This window comes from Colletotrichum gloeosporioides (genome assembly GCF_011800055.1).
Source record: "Colletotrichum gloeosporioides strain Lc1 chromosome Unknown consensus_67, whole genome shotgun sequence".
NCBI classification, from domain to species: Eukaryota; Fungi; Ascomycota; class Sordariomycetes; order Glomerellales; family Glomerellaceae; genus Colletotrichum; species Colletotrichum gloeosporioides.
Window position 1 is genome coordinate 47,487 of NW_025544712.1, and position 11,993 is coordinate 59,479.

Here is an 11,993-nt window from a genome sequence, read left to right on the forward strand (position 1 = left end):
CGGGAACCATGCAGGCTAGTCTCAAATATCCGTCCGCCTTCAGTAGTCTCGCTCCCTGATTCGTCATGTTGCGAGTGCGAGTGCGCCAACGAGTGCGGTCTACACTACTTTCAAGTCTACTAAAATAGGGCCCAAACTGTCGGGACGTCGATCGGGCTGGCCGTTCAATCATACGTGCCAGGATATCCGTAAAAACACATGGGGTGGCGCTCACCTTGTCCACCGCGAGATCTTCCATTTCCGAATATGGTATGGTTTACGGCCGGTCGTGGACAAGGGGATTCCACAACCCGCACTCTTCGAATCCAGCCTCATGTTTAGATGAGGAGAGCCATGAGAGCCAAGTGCACTTGGCAGTCTCTAAACGTGGAAAAGGGTCAACATAAGCGAAAGAGAGGGATCCAGCCACTCGTAGATCATGGCCGGTTGTTCATTAGGGGATAGCTTAGGATGTCTTAGATTAGATCCCGCTCCCGCCACGGAAATAGTTGGCAGGCAAGCAAGTTTCCAACGGATTACTCCTGTGTTTACGGCCGACCCCGCTGTTTCGTCTCGATAAGACATACGCATGCGGTCGTTCCTCCCTTCAATATCCATCGTATCCTCCAGTATTTAAGACTTCTCGAGACCCGCGATCTCAACGTCTTTCTTAGCATCGATCAAATTTGTCTCTTCGCAGTGTGCCTTATACAACAGGCGTCAATCTCGAATTTCCCGGCCCAACATGTCTGCAACAAAGCTTCCAAATGGACTCAGGACTTTCGGTCCGAAGGCCAACTGCACTCTGGAGCTCTGTCCTCTGGAAGCCAGTCTTCTGAAGTACCAGCCTTCCATACCCGCTAACAGCACCTTCATCGCCATTTTCGCCCTGGCTATGGTCATCCATAGTGTCATTGGGTTTCGGGCAAAGACATGGGGGTTTGCGGCGAGCGTGATCGGCGGATGCTTGGTGGAAATCGTCGGCTATGTTGGACGACTTATTCTACATGACAACCCGTTCTCTTTCGGCGGCTTTCTCATTCAGATCAGTAGGTCATTCGTGCAAGTCCTGGCTCATCGCATTTATCTAACCGTCGAAATAGTTTGCATCACTGTTGCCCCTGTCTTCTTCTGCGCCGCCATTTATGTGATGCTTTCCAAAGTGTAAGCCTACTTGCTGCACGACATCGATAAATCTTCTGCTAACATGTGGTTAGAATCATCACTCTCGACCGATCGATATCCCGCTTCAACCCGCACCTCTTCTATTACATTTTCATTCCCTGCGACATCATCTCCCTCATCCTACAAGCCACTGGCGGTGCGTTGTCGAGCATTGCGAACGATAAGAGCCAGGTACAAAAGGGCGTCAACGTCTCCCTGGCAGGCCTCATCTTCCAAGTTGTGACTCTGGTGGTGTTCTGCATATTGTTCGCGGATTATCTCTTTTCCGCCTACAGGTCGGGTGCGCGTGAGAGAATCACCACACACATGAGTGTGTTCTTGGCATTTCTGTTCATGGCAACCATCCTGATTCTGGTCCGATGCTCGTACCGTATTGAGGAGCTGAAGGAAGGATATTTCAGTGTTCTCTTCCGGAACGAGCCGCTCTTCATCGGGCTCGAGTCATCGTAAGTGGTCATATACCCCAACCTTTGTCTGGTGCTGGAGCCTAACATCAACCAAGGGTCATGGTTATTGCAGTTTTCTGCCTCGTCATCGGAAATCCCGCAATCGGGTTTAAAGAAAGTAACAAGAGAATGAGTACCATGTCTGCCGCAACAGATGTCGAAAACTTTCACGCCCCGGAGAGGGGGATGACCATGGAAAGCGTTGCTACGGGAAAGTCTCCCGCGGAGGACGCCAGAGTATGAGGTGGTGCTACGAAAAATAATTTGAGCGTTTTTTGCGACCCCCGAAATGCCGACCCACCAGTATTAGTGGGGTTCGAGATGGATCACGATGGATCCACGTCTTGCTCGGGGGTCGCAAAAAGACAGCAAATCTTGCATCTGGACTTTTTCTTTCTTTGTGGGGCTGAAAGCGGTTCGTCCAGAATCCATGAACGTCACGGGAGAATCATTCTGGAACGTTGATGCCTCTTATTGTGTTTCTATTTCTTCTGTTCTCGTACCAAGATACCATTTCCTTGCCCTATACAAACATGTAGCACATAATCTTAAGCCTTTTGGTTTTGTTTCCTCCCGCTGACGTTGACTTCAAGAGCAATATTGCTGCTTTCAGTAGTGAGTTCGGCGATTAGGCCGTTGATTTGCTATCTTCCGTGTCGAATGTGCACGCAGCCATCGCCGCTGGACTTGCAATTGTGGCCGGTGTTTCGCAAACGTTCAGAGATCGTGGTTCGATTTGATTGACTATCGTGGAGGTAGGTAGCGATGCTACCCTTCTGCCCTTCTAACTTCTTTTTCGCAGTTCGCCGCCTGTGGACACACGTTTTTGACTGCCGTACGACCCTGACGGCAAAATATGCGAAGCCCAGGATGGCCTGGGCTTCACAGAGAAACCTCTATGGCCACCTACGGTAACGATGCTACTCGTGCGTGTGTGTATGTATGCCGTCGTTTACGCCGGTGCTTCTCTATTTGCACAGGCCAAAGGGCGTCCAGCCGTCAGACGAATCTCGTGTGGACGAGTTCAGGTGAATCCGGCAAGTAGCCGGGCATGCGGCCAAAGTTGCTGAAATCGGTGTGAGGACGTCTCCTTTCGCTTTCCAACCAGCGACCTACTCCATCGCTGGTCTCGCTGATGGCCTCGGACTTCGGCTCTCCAATCGAGCGCAACTTATTTCTCCTTCTCATGTAGCAAAACGTTAAGGCGATTGAGATGAACATTAGCGTGAGAGCCGAAAACACAAAAATAACAACGATGAGTCGCATCTGTTGGCTCCAGTCGCTCGGGGCATTTCCGAGTTGTTGGACCAGGTTCCTGAACTTCTCCTCCCAAATATTTGACATGGTGTCTGGGATGATGGCGACATTTTCCATCTTGAAATGTGAATTGATAGTTGTGACTTCGAAGAATTGGGATCTTGAGATACTGTTGTTAAGTAAGGGTGTCATGTTGCTACGGTAGGAAAATATGCAGCAGTTGGGGTGCACAAAGCCATGATAAGTGATATCAAGCCTGCGACTCCGAAAGCGAATGGATTTTGCAGCCCAAAAGTTCACCGTCACTGAAAGCCGAGTCTTTTGGTGATAGAGGTCCACAAAATCGTGTCTTACTTTTGCTTTCTCCGAAGGCAATTGTCAGAAAGCCCAATCTCCGACGTGACCAGCTTGCAGCAGTTGCAACATTTTACAAGATAAAACATAGTGGTCGACATGCCAATGCTTCATTGACAGACCATATGATGCAGGGGGTATCCACTCGTTGCTCAATGTATCTATACAATAGTATTGTGGAAATGGTACGTGCTAGATAGCACAGCTGGAACCCTGAAGCCCAGCATCAAAGAATCGAACTATTTACACTAATCGGTAGGCTCTTCTCTGTAGCTTCAGGCAGGCCTATTATCATGTCAGTACAAGGAGACGAAGAGCTCTACATGACCGAGAACTCACAATCTGAAGCCCCCAGTCCTTTGCTGGAACATGCCCGTTGGGTCAACCTCCGCTCGAACCTTCTGAGCGAGCTGCCGCTTCTCTGGCTTCAACCTCCCCCAGTAGTCCTGTCGGAAGTAGCCGTCGTTCATGAAGAGTGGCCTGTAGATGTCCGGAAGGGTGCCGTCCGCAATGAAACCATCCACCCGAGTCTTCATGCCAGAGTACAAGTCAACCATGGTCTTGTCAATCGTGGCGTCATCAAGCTGTGAAACGTAGGAGTAATCAAACTCAAAGATGATTCTGTCAACATCGTCATCAAGGTCCAAGAGATCACCGCCGTTCTCACGTGCGATGCGGGGCAAGGATTTTGGAATAGGCTGGAAGGCAATGGATGCAATCATGCCGAAGACGCCGGCCTTCGCAGATGATGTGTTGTACCAGTGGTCGTAATACGAACGCATCACCTTCGCACCGTCGGCAGCGGAAGGAAGGGGGGTCGTCTCGGTCGCGATGGTGTAGACGCTGCCCTTCAGGACGAACTGGTTGTTGGATGTCAGAAGGTCCGTGTAGGATCGGGTCTTGCAGCTATTGATGGTCGGGCCGATGTCGAGGAACTCGTTGAAGACGTTGGCGGGAGGCTCGGGGCCGTCGTAAAAAAGGAACAGGATCCAGATGTCAACGAGGTTCAGCACGGTAAGCTCGGAGGTGGCGATGATGGCTGCCTTCGGGTCGTCGTAATTCTCGGTGAAGTTGCGAATGGCTGCGAGAATCTTGTCGGTCTTGTCGGCACCGAAGACCAAGTTACCACCCCAGATCTATTATTGTGTTAGACCGTGCCAATTTCAAAGTCCTAGCTGGAGTGTATCCTTACCTGACCGATGGGGTGGGCTTTCAACACATATCGGGTTACGATACCGAAGGCATTGCCGCCGCCCTTGATGGCAGCTAGAAGATCGGGGTTCGTCGTGTTCGATGCGGTTACAATCGTTCCGTTGGCCAGAACCATCTCGACCGACACAATGTTGTTCGAAGCCCAGCCATACTGAGTGCTCAGGAAGCTGAGTCCACCTAGTCGGGTTTGAAATCAGCATCAAACCTCGATCAATGTCTTGAGACCGTTCATCGTACCTCCAAGCAAATATCCACCAACACCAACGTTTCCAATTCGGCCGCCGACGACTGTAACTCCGGTCCCGTCGAGAGCGGCATGGACATCCTCCCACTTGTTGCCAGGTCCCACACTAACGGTGTTGCTCGCCTTGTCGTAGATGACCTCCTTGAGTCCCTTAGTGGAGATGAGCGGCCCATCCTTCACACTGGCATAGTAGTTGTTGGGGTTGTGTCCTCCCGACTTGACGGCAAAAGTCTCGTTGTTGGTTCCCAAAACCTTGACAATGGCGGAGACCTCTTCGGCGCTGGTGGGGACCAAGATGCATCCAGGTTTGAGGTTACCACATGCTGTGGACCTTTTTCCGCCTTGCGTCAGAACAGATACCTGAGAAACCAGAAGCTGTATTAACCTACCAGTAGTTCAGCTGCTCTGAGGTGTAGCCGATATCGAGACCTTGAAACTTCTGGATGCTAGTGCCGGTTGAGACTTGGCTGCATGTTGCGGATTCCGACCTGACGACCGTCAGGAGGCCCAAGAAAATCCCCAGGGTACGGGAAAGGGTGATTCCAACCATGACGGGCAAGTTGTCAACGAAAGCGAAAACCCTCCAGGAAACCCGTTCAGAAAGCAAAAACCCGCTTTCCAAAGAACTGTCATCCCATGGGTGGTCTTATATTACAAACATTTGAGATTCCATCAGATCAACGTGGGTGACATGAGCATCAGCGCGAAATATTGGACACGTCGGGGCCTGCATTGCAACCTTGCTCCACAAGCGAGGGCTGAATTAGGAAATACGTTCGCTACCAGCCGATAAGCCCATGCATCATGGGCCGTGGGCGGAGCAGCTTCACAGCCAACTTTTTTTTCTTTTCTTCCTTACTTCGTCCCTTCTCGGATGGAAGCTTTCGTTTAATTTCGTAAGCTCGGCTGTGGCTTTTTGACGGCTCGTAACGCTCGGATATTGAAACAGTGGCAAGGTTGACGGTCTGTCTGTCGGCGCCATCCTTGTGCTATGACATCCCATTTGCCCGTTGACGTCTCTGTCAGCTGAAGTTCAGCTCCAAGCAATAAAGGGCGCGGCCACATGGCGAACAGGGCCAATGACAGCACCGCCCCGGATTCTGCGCTGAGGCATTGAGTGCATAGCCATGCTGCTGAGTGGTTGGGTTCAGATTAAGGCCAAGGACGGAGAGTTTGCGGACCTTCCGCCTTCCATTAAAGGAGGCCATCGACAGGGGCGAGTCATGATAGCTAGCCGAAGTGCGGGTCTGCCTTTTGGGCCCCCACGCCGACACATGCATCGCGTCTTGGGCACCGAGGACTGAAGCCATGGCATCATCGTGAAGATGGCAGCACTGCAGCTTGGCTTGGGCTGCAATGTATGCGCGTTTTTCCGTCCATGTTTGCTGTTTGTCCTAGCAGCCAGGGGCAATGTTGTGATTCCCGGACAGAGATTTCCAGCGCATATTGGTCAGTTAAAGGCCTCAAACGTGGCTCAACCATACCTGTCCATGTCCGGGTCCGCAAGAAAGTCACGAGACGGCACCAGTTCCCTGTTCTCCCGTAACATTCCCCCGACTCGAGTGCCATCGCCCCGTCCGTGATATCGGAGATACCACCGCGTGTTCCACGGAGGTGAGAAAACCAATGCACAAGAAAACTTGGCCGTCTTTGCTTGTGGGCATGCTGCACACTATCTGCCGAGAGCAAACAAACATGAAAACACAAACAGAAAGAAAAGCCCGAGAATGTCTCGGATTCATCTCGCGATCGGACTCGTCGGGCGAAATAGCCTGCAGTGGATCATCTCTTTCCGCCCTGAACTTGTGGATCTGCAAAGTTTCCACGCTGGCCGACCGCCGATCCCACTAACGGTCGCGGGACCGCTGCGGGACCGTCGGCGTTCTCACCTGCCGCTGACTCTGGCTTCCCGGAGTCGGTGACTCGGCTGGCAGAGTTTAGCCTCAAAAGCTCCAAATCAAGTCGCGGAGGGAGATGAATCGGCCCCATTCAGACGCGCGTGGCTATCAACAGAGACGCAACCGAGCCACGACTAGTATCCGCGTCTGATAAAATTGAGCCGTGCATATCTGTTCCGACGGCGAGAGTTTCCCCTTCTTGGAAATGGATGCTTCAAGTATCCGTAGAAGTTGTCCGAAAGAGATGTGGTGGAGACGTACAATGATCTGTCGCGAACAAGCCGGCAGTGAGACAGTCCCGGAGCGTCGCCGTTTTCGAGTTCGGTGGGAATGCGGCCCATCCCGTCGACAAAGACGGATTAACAGTAATTAAGCATAAATGAATACCCGCATATTTATATGCATTAGTAGATGTGCACGAATACTTATTCTTGCCGGGCTCGACTGAAATCACGCTGCCTGGCCTATTCTTTCAATGGCCTCCATGGTAGTGCATCTGCACCGTCACATCCACCGCCCTGCACCGATCCCGACATGCAAGATCCTACGTCTTCCCGAGGTTGAGGCTGAAAGACCCAAAGTGGGCCAGGTCGCACAGAATAATGAGATCGAAACTCGACCAACAGAGTACAAGTCATGGTAGCACAGAGTCTGGCTCCCGAGGCAGACCCTCTCTTTGAGACGGTACTCTTGTACACCGTGATAGGGGTAAAAGGTGCCGACAGAAGATAGCGGTTGATGCAAGTTCTGGCCCATCAGAAACTATTCGACCCATACTGACACAGGTAGATTGGAAAAGACAACTCGATGATTACCACCACACTTTCATCGAGATGCGAATACTCCACCCATTTTTCATCAAAGTGTGATTCCCTCTTCTGCCAACCAAACTGGCGGTGTGATCTTCTTCTGTTGGTTCTACCGGGAGACGGGCGGTCCTCCGATGGCCAGTGGAGCCTGTCAAGCCCAAATTCAGCCGTTTGCAGCATTTCGGCTGAACGCGCCGCAATGAAACTCAGCTTTCGGTGCAGGTCGATGTACCTCGCCGCAATCGTCATCCCATTTTTAGCTGTCTTCATCCTATCATGCCCGCGCAAAACCCAGGTGCCGCAAATACTGGCCAACGGGCATTCATCGTCGGCTCGGGCTCTTGGCTGTTGGTGCAGGTTCAGCGGGAACCCCATGAACAAGTACCTGTAGCTTTGCTGTAGGCGTATTCAAGCTCTGTACAACGTCAGAAATACAATCTGTTGCGGGCAGGTGATGTTGAAAGCAAAAGAGAGAGAGACGCAAGATGGGACAGTTGTGCGTGGGATCTGGAACCCTGCTCTGGTGCTACAACGCGTAAGCAATTAAGAGCCATCGTCGCCGCCACGATACTTGGGTTTCCGCTAGTCCTCTCCCCCACCATTAGTTTTCTTCTCGCGCCTTCTTCATCCTTACGTTCAATCGGGTGTTGATTTACCTCATCTCGCTTGCGCCTAGTGAGCTGTGCGTTGCTGTTGAACACTGTGAATTTGAGTTTTGAGACCACGCACACCGTCAATCAATATTGCGCCTCTGATCCATCCATCAATCACACCACGCGATAATGCAGGGTTCAGACATGCAAGGCGTCCATGGACCAGAACCTGACTTCGTAAGCCTCTAAATGCGGAGGGCACCGAGATCGAGCCGTGCGATTGACGTCAACACGCCTAGGATACCGAGGTGGACGAAGCGTTAGGTGTAGAAGATGTCAGTGTTCTTTCGAAGAATGACTCTGTGATGTGAATGGTACATCCACTGATGATGGAGAAATTATCGCTGACATCCCTCTTCGGTCTCCAGGACTTTGAGAGAGCGTCATTGTATTGAGTTTGTAGTTACGACGCAGCCCCCCCGCAAAAAGACTACGGCGAAATTCACCCCTTACGCGGGCACAATTCTGGAAACACTATATAGGCACTTTGACCTGTGCCCTCTACCAATTAAGGAAAACAGTACAGAAACCCTATACGTTCCTGCTGGTAGGCAAACCCTCGCACAAAGTCGAACGCGCGCCCTGGCCGAATACGTGACCGAAGGCTGTGTGTATTGTCAGGAGGCGCGGAGTTAGGAGGTCTGTCGCTCTAAGCAGGTAAAATTCACTGTGAACGGCCAGAGGCCGAGCGTCATTGTATGTATTCGGTGAAATCGGAAATCAAGAGGTTCCAGTTTGAGAATGGCAGGACTTACCATTCAATGGGCGAAGGGAGTGCGGTCTAAAACTACTGCTGTCAAGTTCGCTGGGCTAATACTTGATAGAATACAACTACCCAAACGACGATGTTAGCGGTCCCATGTCTGTAACCTCTACGTCGCGAAGATACTGACTATGGTGATCAGGAGGAGAATAGCCGTCTAGGTGTGTTTCGCGAGCGCCATATTTGGTGTGCTCATGACTTTATCAAAAGCCCATTTTCTAATGAAAACAGAGTTGCAGCATCGCATCTAGAATCTCACATTTGACGGTGAACTAGCGTTATGTCCAGCACGTAAGACTGCTAAGAACGTCTTGGATATGGGTACCAGAACGGGTGTCTGGGCCATTGACTACGGTGCGTTGCTCAAATCTTAATTGGCAGATGAACAGGTCTGGGGTGTCTTTGGCCAAGAGTGTTAATATGCTGACAAGCTCATTGACGCGGACGCCTTCCCATCTGCACAGGTATTGACCTTCCGAGGTCAGCAATGTCTTTGGCTAACCTACAACTAGGTCATCGGCTGCATCGACAACACCTTCTTCGAATCCCCGGCTCTCATGCGCTGGCACGAAACCATGCACGAGGCCGGCAATGCCATCGGCCCGTCGAAGCATGTAGACGCCATCCACGCCGCCGGCTTTGTTGACGTCACTGTAAAGAGGTTCGCCTGGCCGCTCAAGGAGATTGGTATGCTGCATTATGTCAACCTCGACTCGGCACTAGAGGGGCTGTCTCTGGGCTTGTTTACACGCGCCCTTGGCTGGACACGGCAAGAAGGTTTGGACCTCTGTGCGGAAGCGCGTATGGACTTGAAGAACAAGAAGGTCCACGCGTATTGGAATTTGTAAGTTTATCAGTCTTCCCAGCTATTTTTCTTCAGAAGAGGTCTGCTGAAATGTAATCTCTTGATCCCTGAAAGAACAAATAAGCACCTCGTTGCTAACCTCTGTAGTCAAGTCGTGTATGCTAGGAAGCCAGGATGGGCGTAGAACACGAATAATTGGAAGGTTGGACTTCATCCCCAAGACAAACCCGCTAGCACTTTTCTAGATACTTACGAAGGCAGATATCTGGTCGAGTCGGAGGCTGTACAAACACAGTTCAATACTCCAAGGACTCGTGGTTTAAAGGGTGTGGTGTAAGCACATAGATGTACATAAGAATTCTATTACACAAGTTCTAGTTTACATAGGAGACGAAAGCACTATTTCCACCGTCTAAATGGATGCGCCTCCGTGTTGAAGACAAACTCATCAAGACTTACGAGTCCCGGCTCGCTGAAGATGAGGTAGAAGTACTTTAGCGTCTCGCCCATCCAAAACGACTCCATGGAGTCGCTCGCCGGCGGCTTTCCATCCGCCGTCACGTCCCACACCGCGGTGTTGGCGAGATTGGTGCTCGTCGCGTTGTCGATGGACGTAAACATGTCCCACGCGGACTCAAGAAGCGCCGCGTCGCCGCTGGTGCGGTACATCACAAAGACGCTCTCAATGGCCTCGGGGCGGAGGATGTACCGCCGGTCTGGCACTTCAGAGAACCCCTTGACAAGCCTCTCGTCCTTGATGATCTGCTCGACGTCGTCCCCCTTGTCGTTGCGCTGCTTGACGTGCTTCTTCCACAGGGACTCGTCCCACGCGCACTCTTCCTTGGAGGGGCAGGGGACCATGTAGAACGTCTCAGGCATGATGCCGTGCGGGAAGACTTTGTAAGCGTAGATGCACCCGTCCACGAGCTTCCTCGCGACGTCAATCTCGGGCGCGCGACCGTAGAGCTTGCTGCCGAGGGCGAAGAGGCCGCCGAGGAAGCAGACGAGATGCTGGCCTTGGGGTTCCAGCTCCACACCCGAGTCACGGGCGTGTGCCTGACCCGCGATGAGGATGTCGTCGTTCGCTGGCGTCATGGGCCGAAAGAGGTTGTGGTTGATCATGGGCTCGACGGCGGTTTCCCACATTGTGCGGTACATCTCGCTGCGGCCGCCGACGAGGGCGGACATCTTGGGGAAGTATTCGTAAAGGGAGTCTGCCATTGCGCCGAGGGTGTAGTCGTCGCCTTCGTAGAAGATCTTCTTCTCTGGGTTGACGACCAGTGGGAACAGCCCTGGGATCTTGGTCTTGTTCTGCTGCGCCTCAAAAATTTCCATGATTCGCTGCGTTGCGTCCCACCATTTCGGGTCGCCGGTCAAGATAGATAGGCGGGTGAACTCCATGCATAATGATCCGATCTCAGCCACAAGCTCGCCGTTCGGCGTGGACTGCTCCTTGCCGTCGATGGCGTCCTTAATCTTCCATCGCGTGATGGGCATCCTATTTGGCGTGTCGAAGGACTTGTAGAGCATCTCGCCAACCTCGACGGCCTTGCGGAGGAGGCGCACGTCGTTGCTGAGGTCAAAGGCGGAGAGGAAGCCACCCAGGTAGCGGATGGTAGTCTCAAAGACATTAACCTCTTGGAGGTCCGTCATCGTGAAGTTGATTGTCTCGGCGGCGGTGACGGCGTCAGCGAATTCGTCCTTCATGCCCATGATCCAGAGCGTGTCGAGGGAGTCGACGAGTGTGGCGGCCCAGCCGCCGAATGTGTTGCGGCGCGAGCCCGACACAGGGGTGAGCTCGTCGGAGAGCCATGCGTGCGCCTTGTACGAAGCCCAAGCTTTGGAAAATGCTGCCTTCACAGTTTGTTGGCGCTCTTCACGAACGCGGCGATGGTCGCTTGATTCGTGGGGGAAAGTCGCCTGGACCTGGGGGAAGCGGACAGATGGCGATGTTGGGAGGGGACGGAGCGGTTGCGGGGCTGGATGGTGCACTGTGACGCTTTTCCAGAAGTAGGAATCTGATGATTCTGTCTTCCAGTCTATTGGTGTTGGCAGCTGAGCTGAGGATCTGAGGTTGGGGATGCCGCCATCCGTGTGCCAGAGGAGTAAGAGGATGATAGAGACCGGCAGGCCGATGAGGACGATGCCTGGCATTTTCCGTCTTGCGAGGAGCATCCTTTCTCGGAGGATGAAACGAAAAGGAAAGAGTGTGTTGGTTCAAAACGTTTGAGCCGAGCGGCCAGGCCGGATTTCTGTCCTTATCAACCCTTCCGGTCGGTGTTGTGTCTTATTTTTGGAGCAGGAAAACGGAGAGGAGTGAAGGTTGGGGGCTCGGCGCTTAAGGTTCGGGGTGACGGGGAAGTTGGGGGAAGACGCCGGCTTGAGCCA

The 11,993-nt window shown here is 52.4% G+C and overlaps 4 protein-coding genes across 4 annotated transcripts; 2 read left to right on the top strand and 2 right to left on the bottom strand.

Moving 5' to 3' along the window:
• Positions 1 to 724: 724 nt before the first annotated feature.
• GCG54_00005412 (Sphingoid long-chain base transporter RSB1) lies at positions 725 to 1,853 on the top strand (the record flags this gene model as incomplete). The annotated part of the gene is made up of 4 exons (XM_045405435.1): positions 725 to 1,028; positions 1,083 to 1,143; positions 1,197 to 1,610; positions 1,667 to 1,853. The coding sequence occupies 4 exons, from the start codon at positions 725 to 727 to the stop codon at positions 1,851 to 1,853; spliced, it is 966 nt and encodes a 321-aa protein (XP_045260416.1).
• A 1,703-nt stretch (positions 1,854 to 3,556) lies between these two features.
• Positions 3,557 to 5,227, bottom strand: GCG54_00005413 (putative FAD-linked oxidoreductase; the record flags this gene model as incomplete). Its single annotated transcript, XM_045405436.1, has 4 exons — positions 3,557 to 4,357; positions 4,414 to 4,610; positions 4,671 to 5,008; positions 5,067 to 5,227. 4 exons carry the CDS (start codon positions 5,225 to 5,227, stop codon positions 3,557 to 3,559), a joined length of 1,497 nt encoding a protein of 498 aa, XP_045260417.1.
• Positions 5,228 to 9,312: 4,085 nt separating this feature from the next.
• Positions 9,313 to 9,789, top strand: GCG54_00005414 (uncharacterized protein; the record flags this gene model as incomplete). Its single annotated transcript, XM_045405437.1, has 2 exons — positions 9,313 to 9,644; positions 9,753 to 9,789. Coding segments are annotated over 2 exons (369 nt in total), but the record flags the coding sequence as incomplete, so codon positions are not given.
• Positions 9,790 to 10,004: 215 nt separating this feature from the next.
• On the bottom strand, positions 10,005 to 11,780 carry GCG54_00005415 (Endoplasmic reticulum mannosyl-oligosaccharide 1 2-alpha-mannosidase; the record flags this gene model as incomplete). The annotated part of the gene is made up of 1 exon (XM_045405438.1): positions 10,005 to 11,780. The coding sequence occupies one exon, from the start codon at positions 11,778 to 11,780 to the stop codon at positions 10,005 to 10,007; it is 1,776 nt and encodes a 591-aa protein (XP_045260419.1).
• Between the last annotated feature and the right edge of the window lie 213 nt (positions 11,781 to 11,993).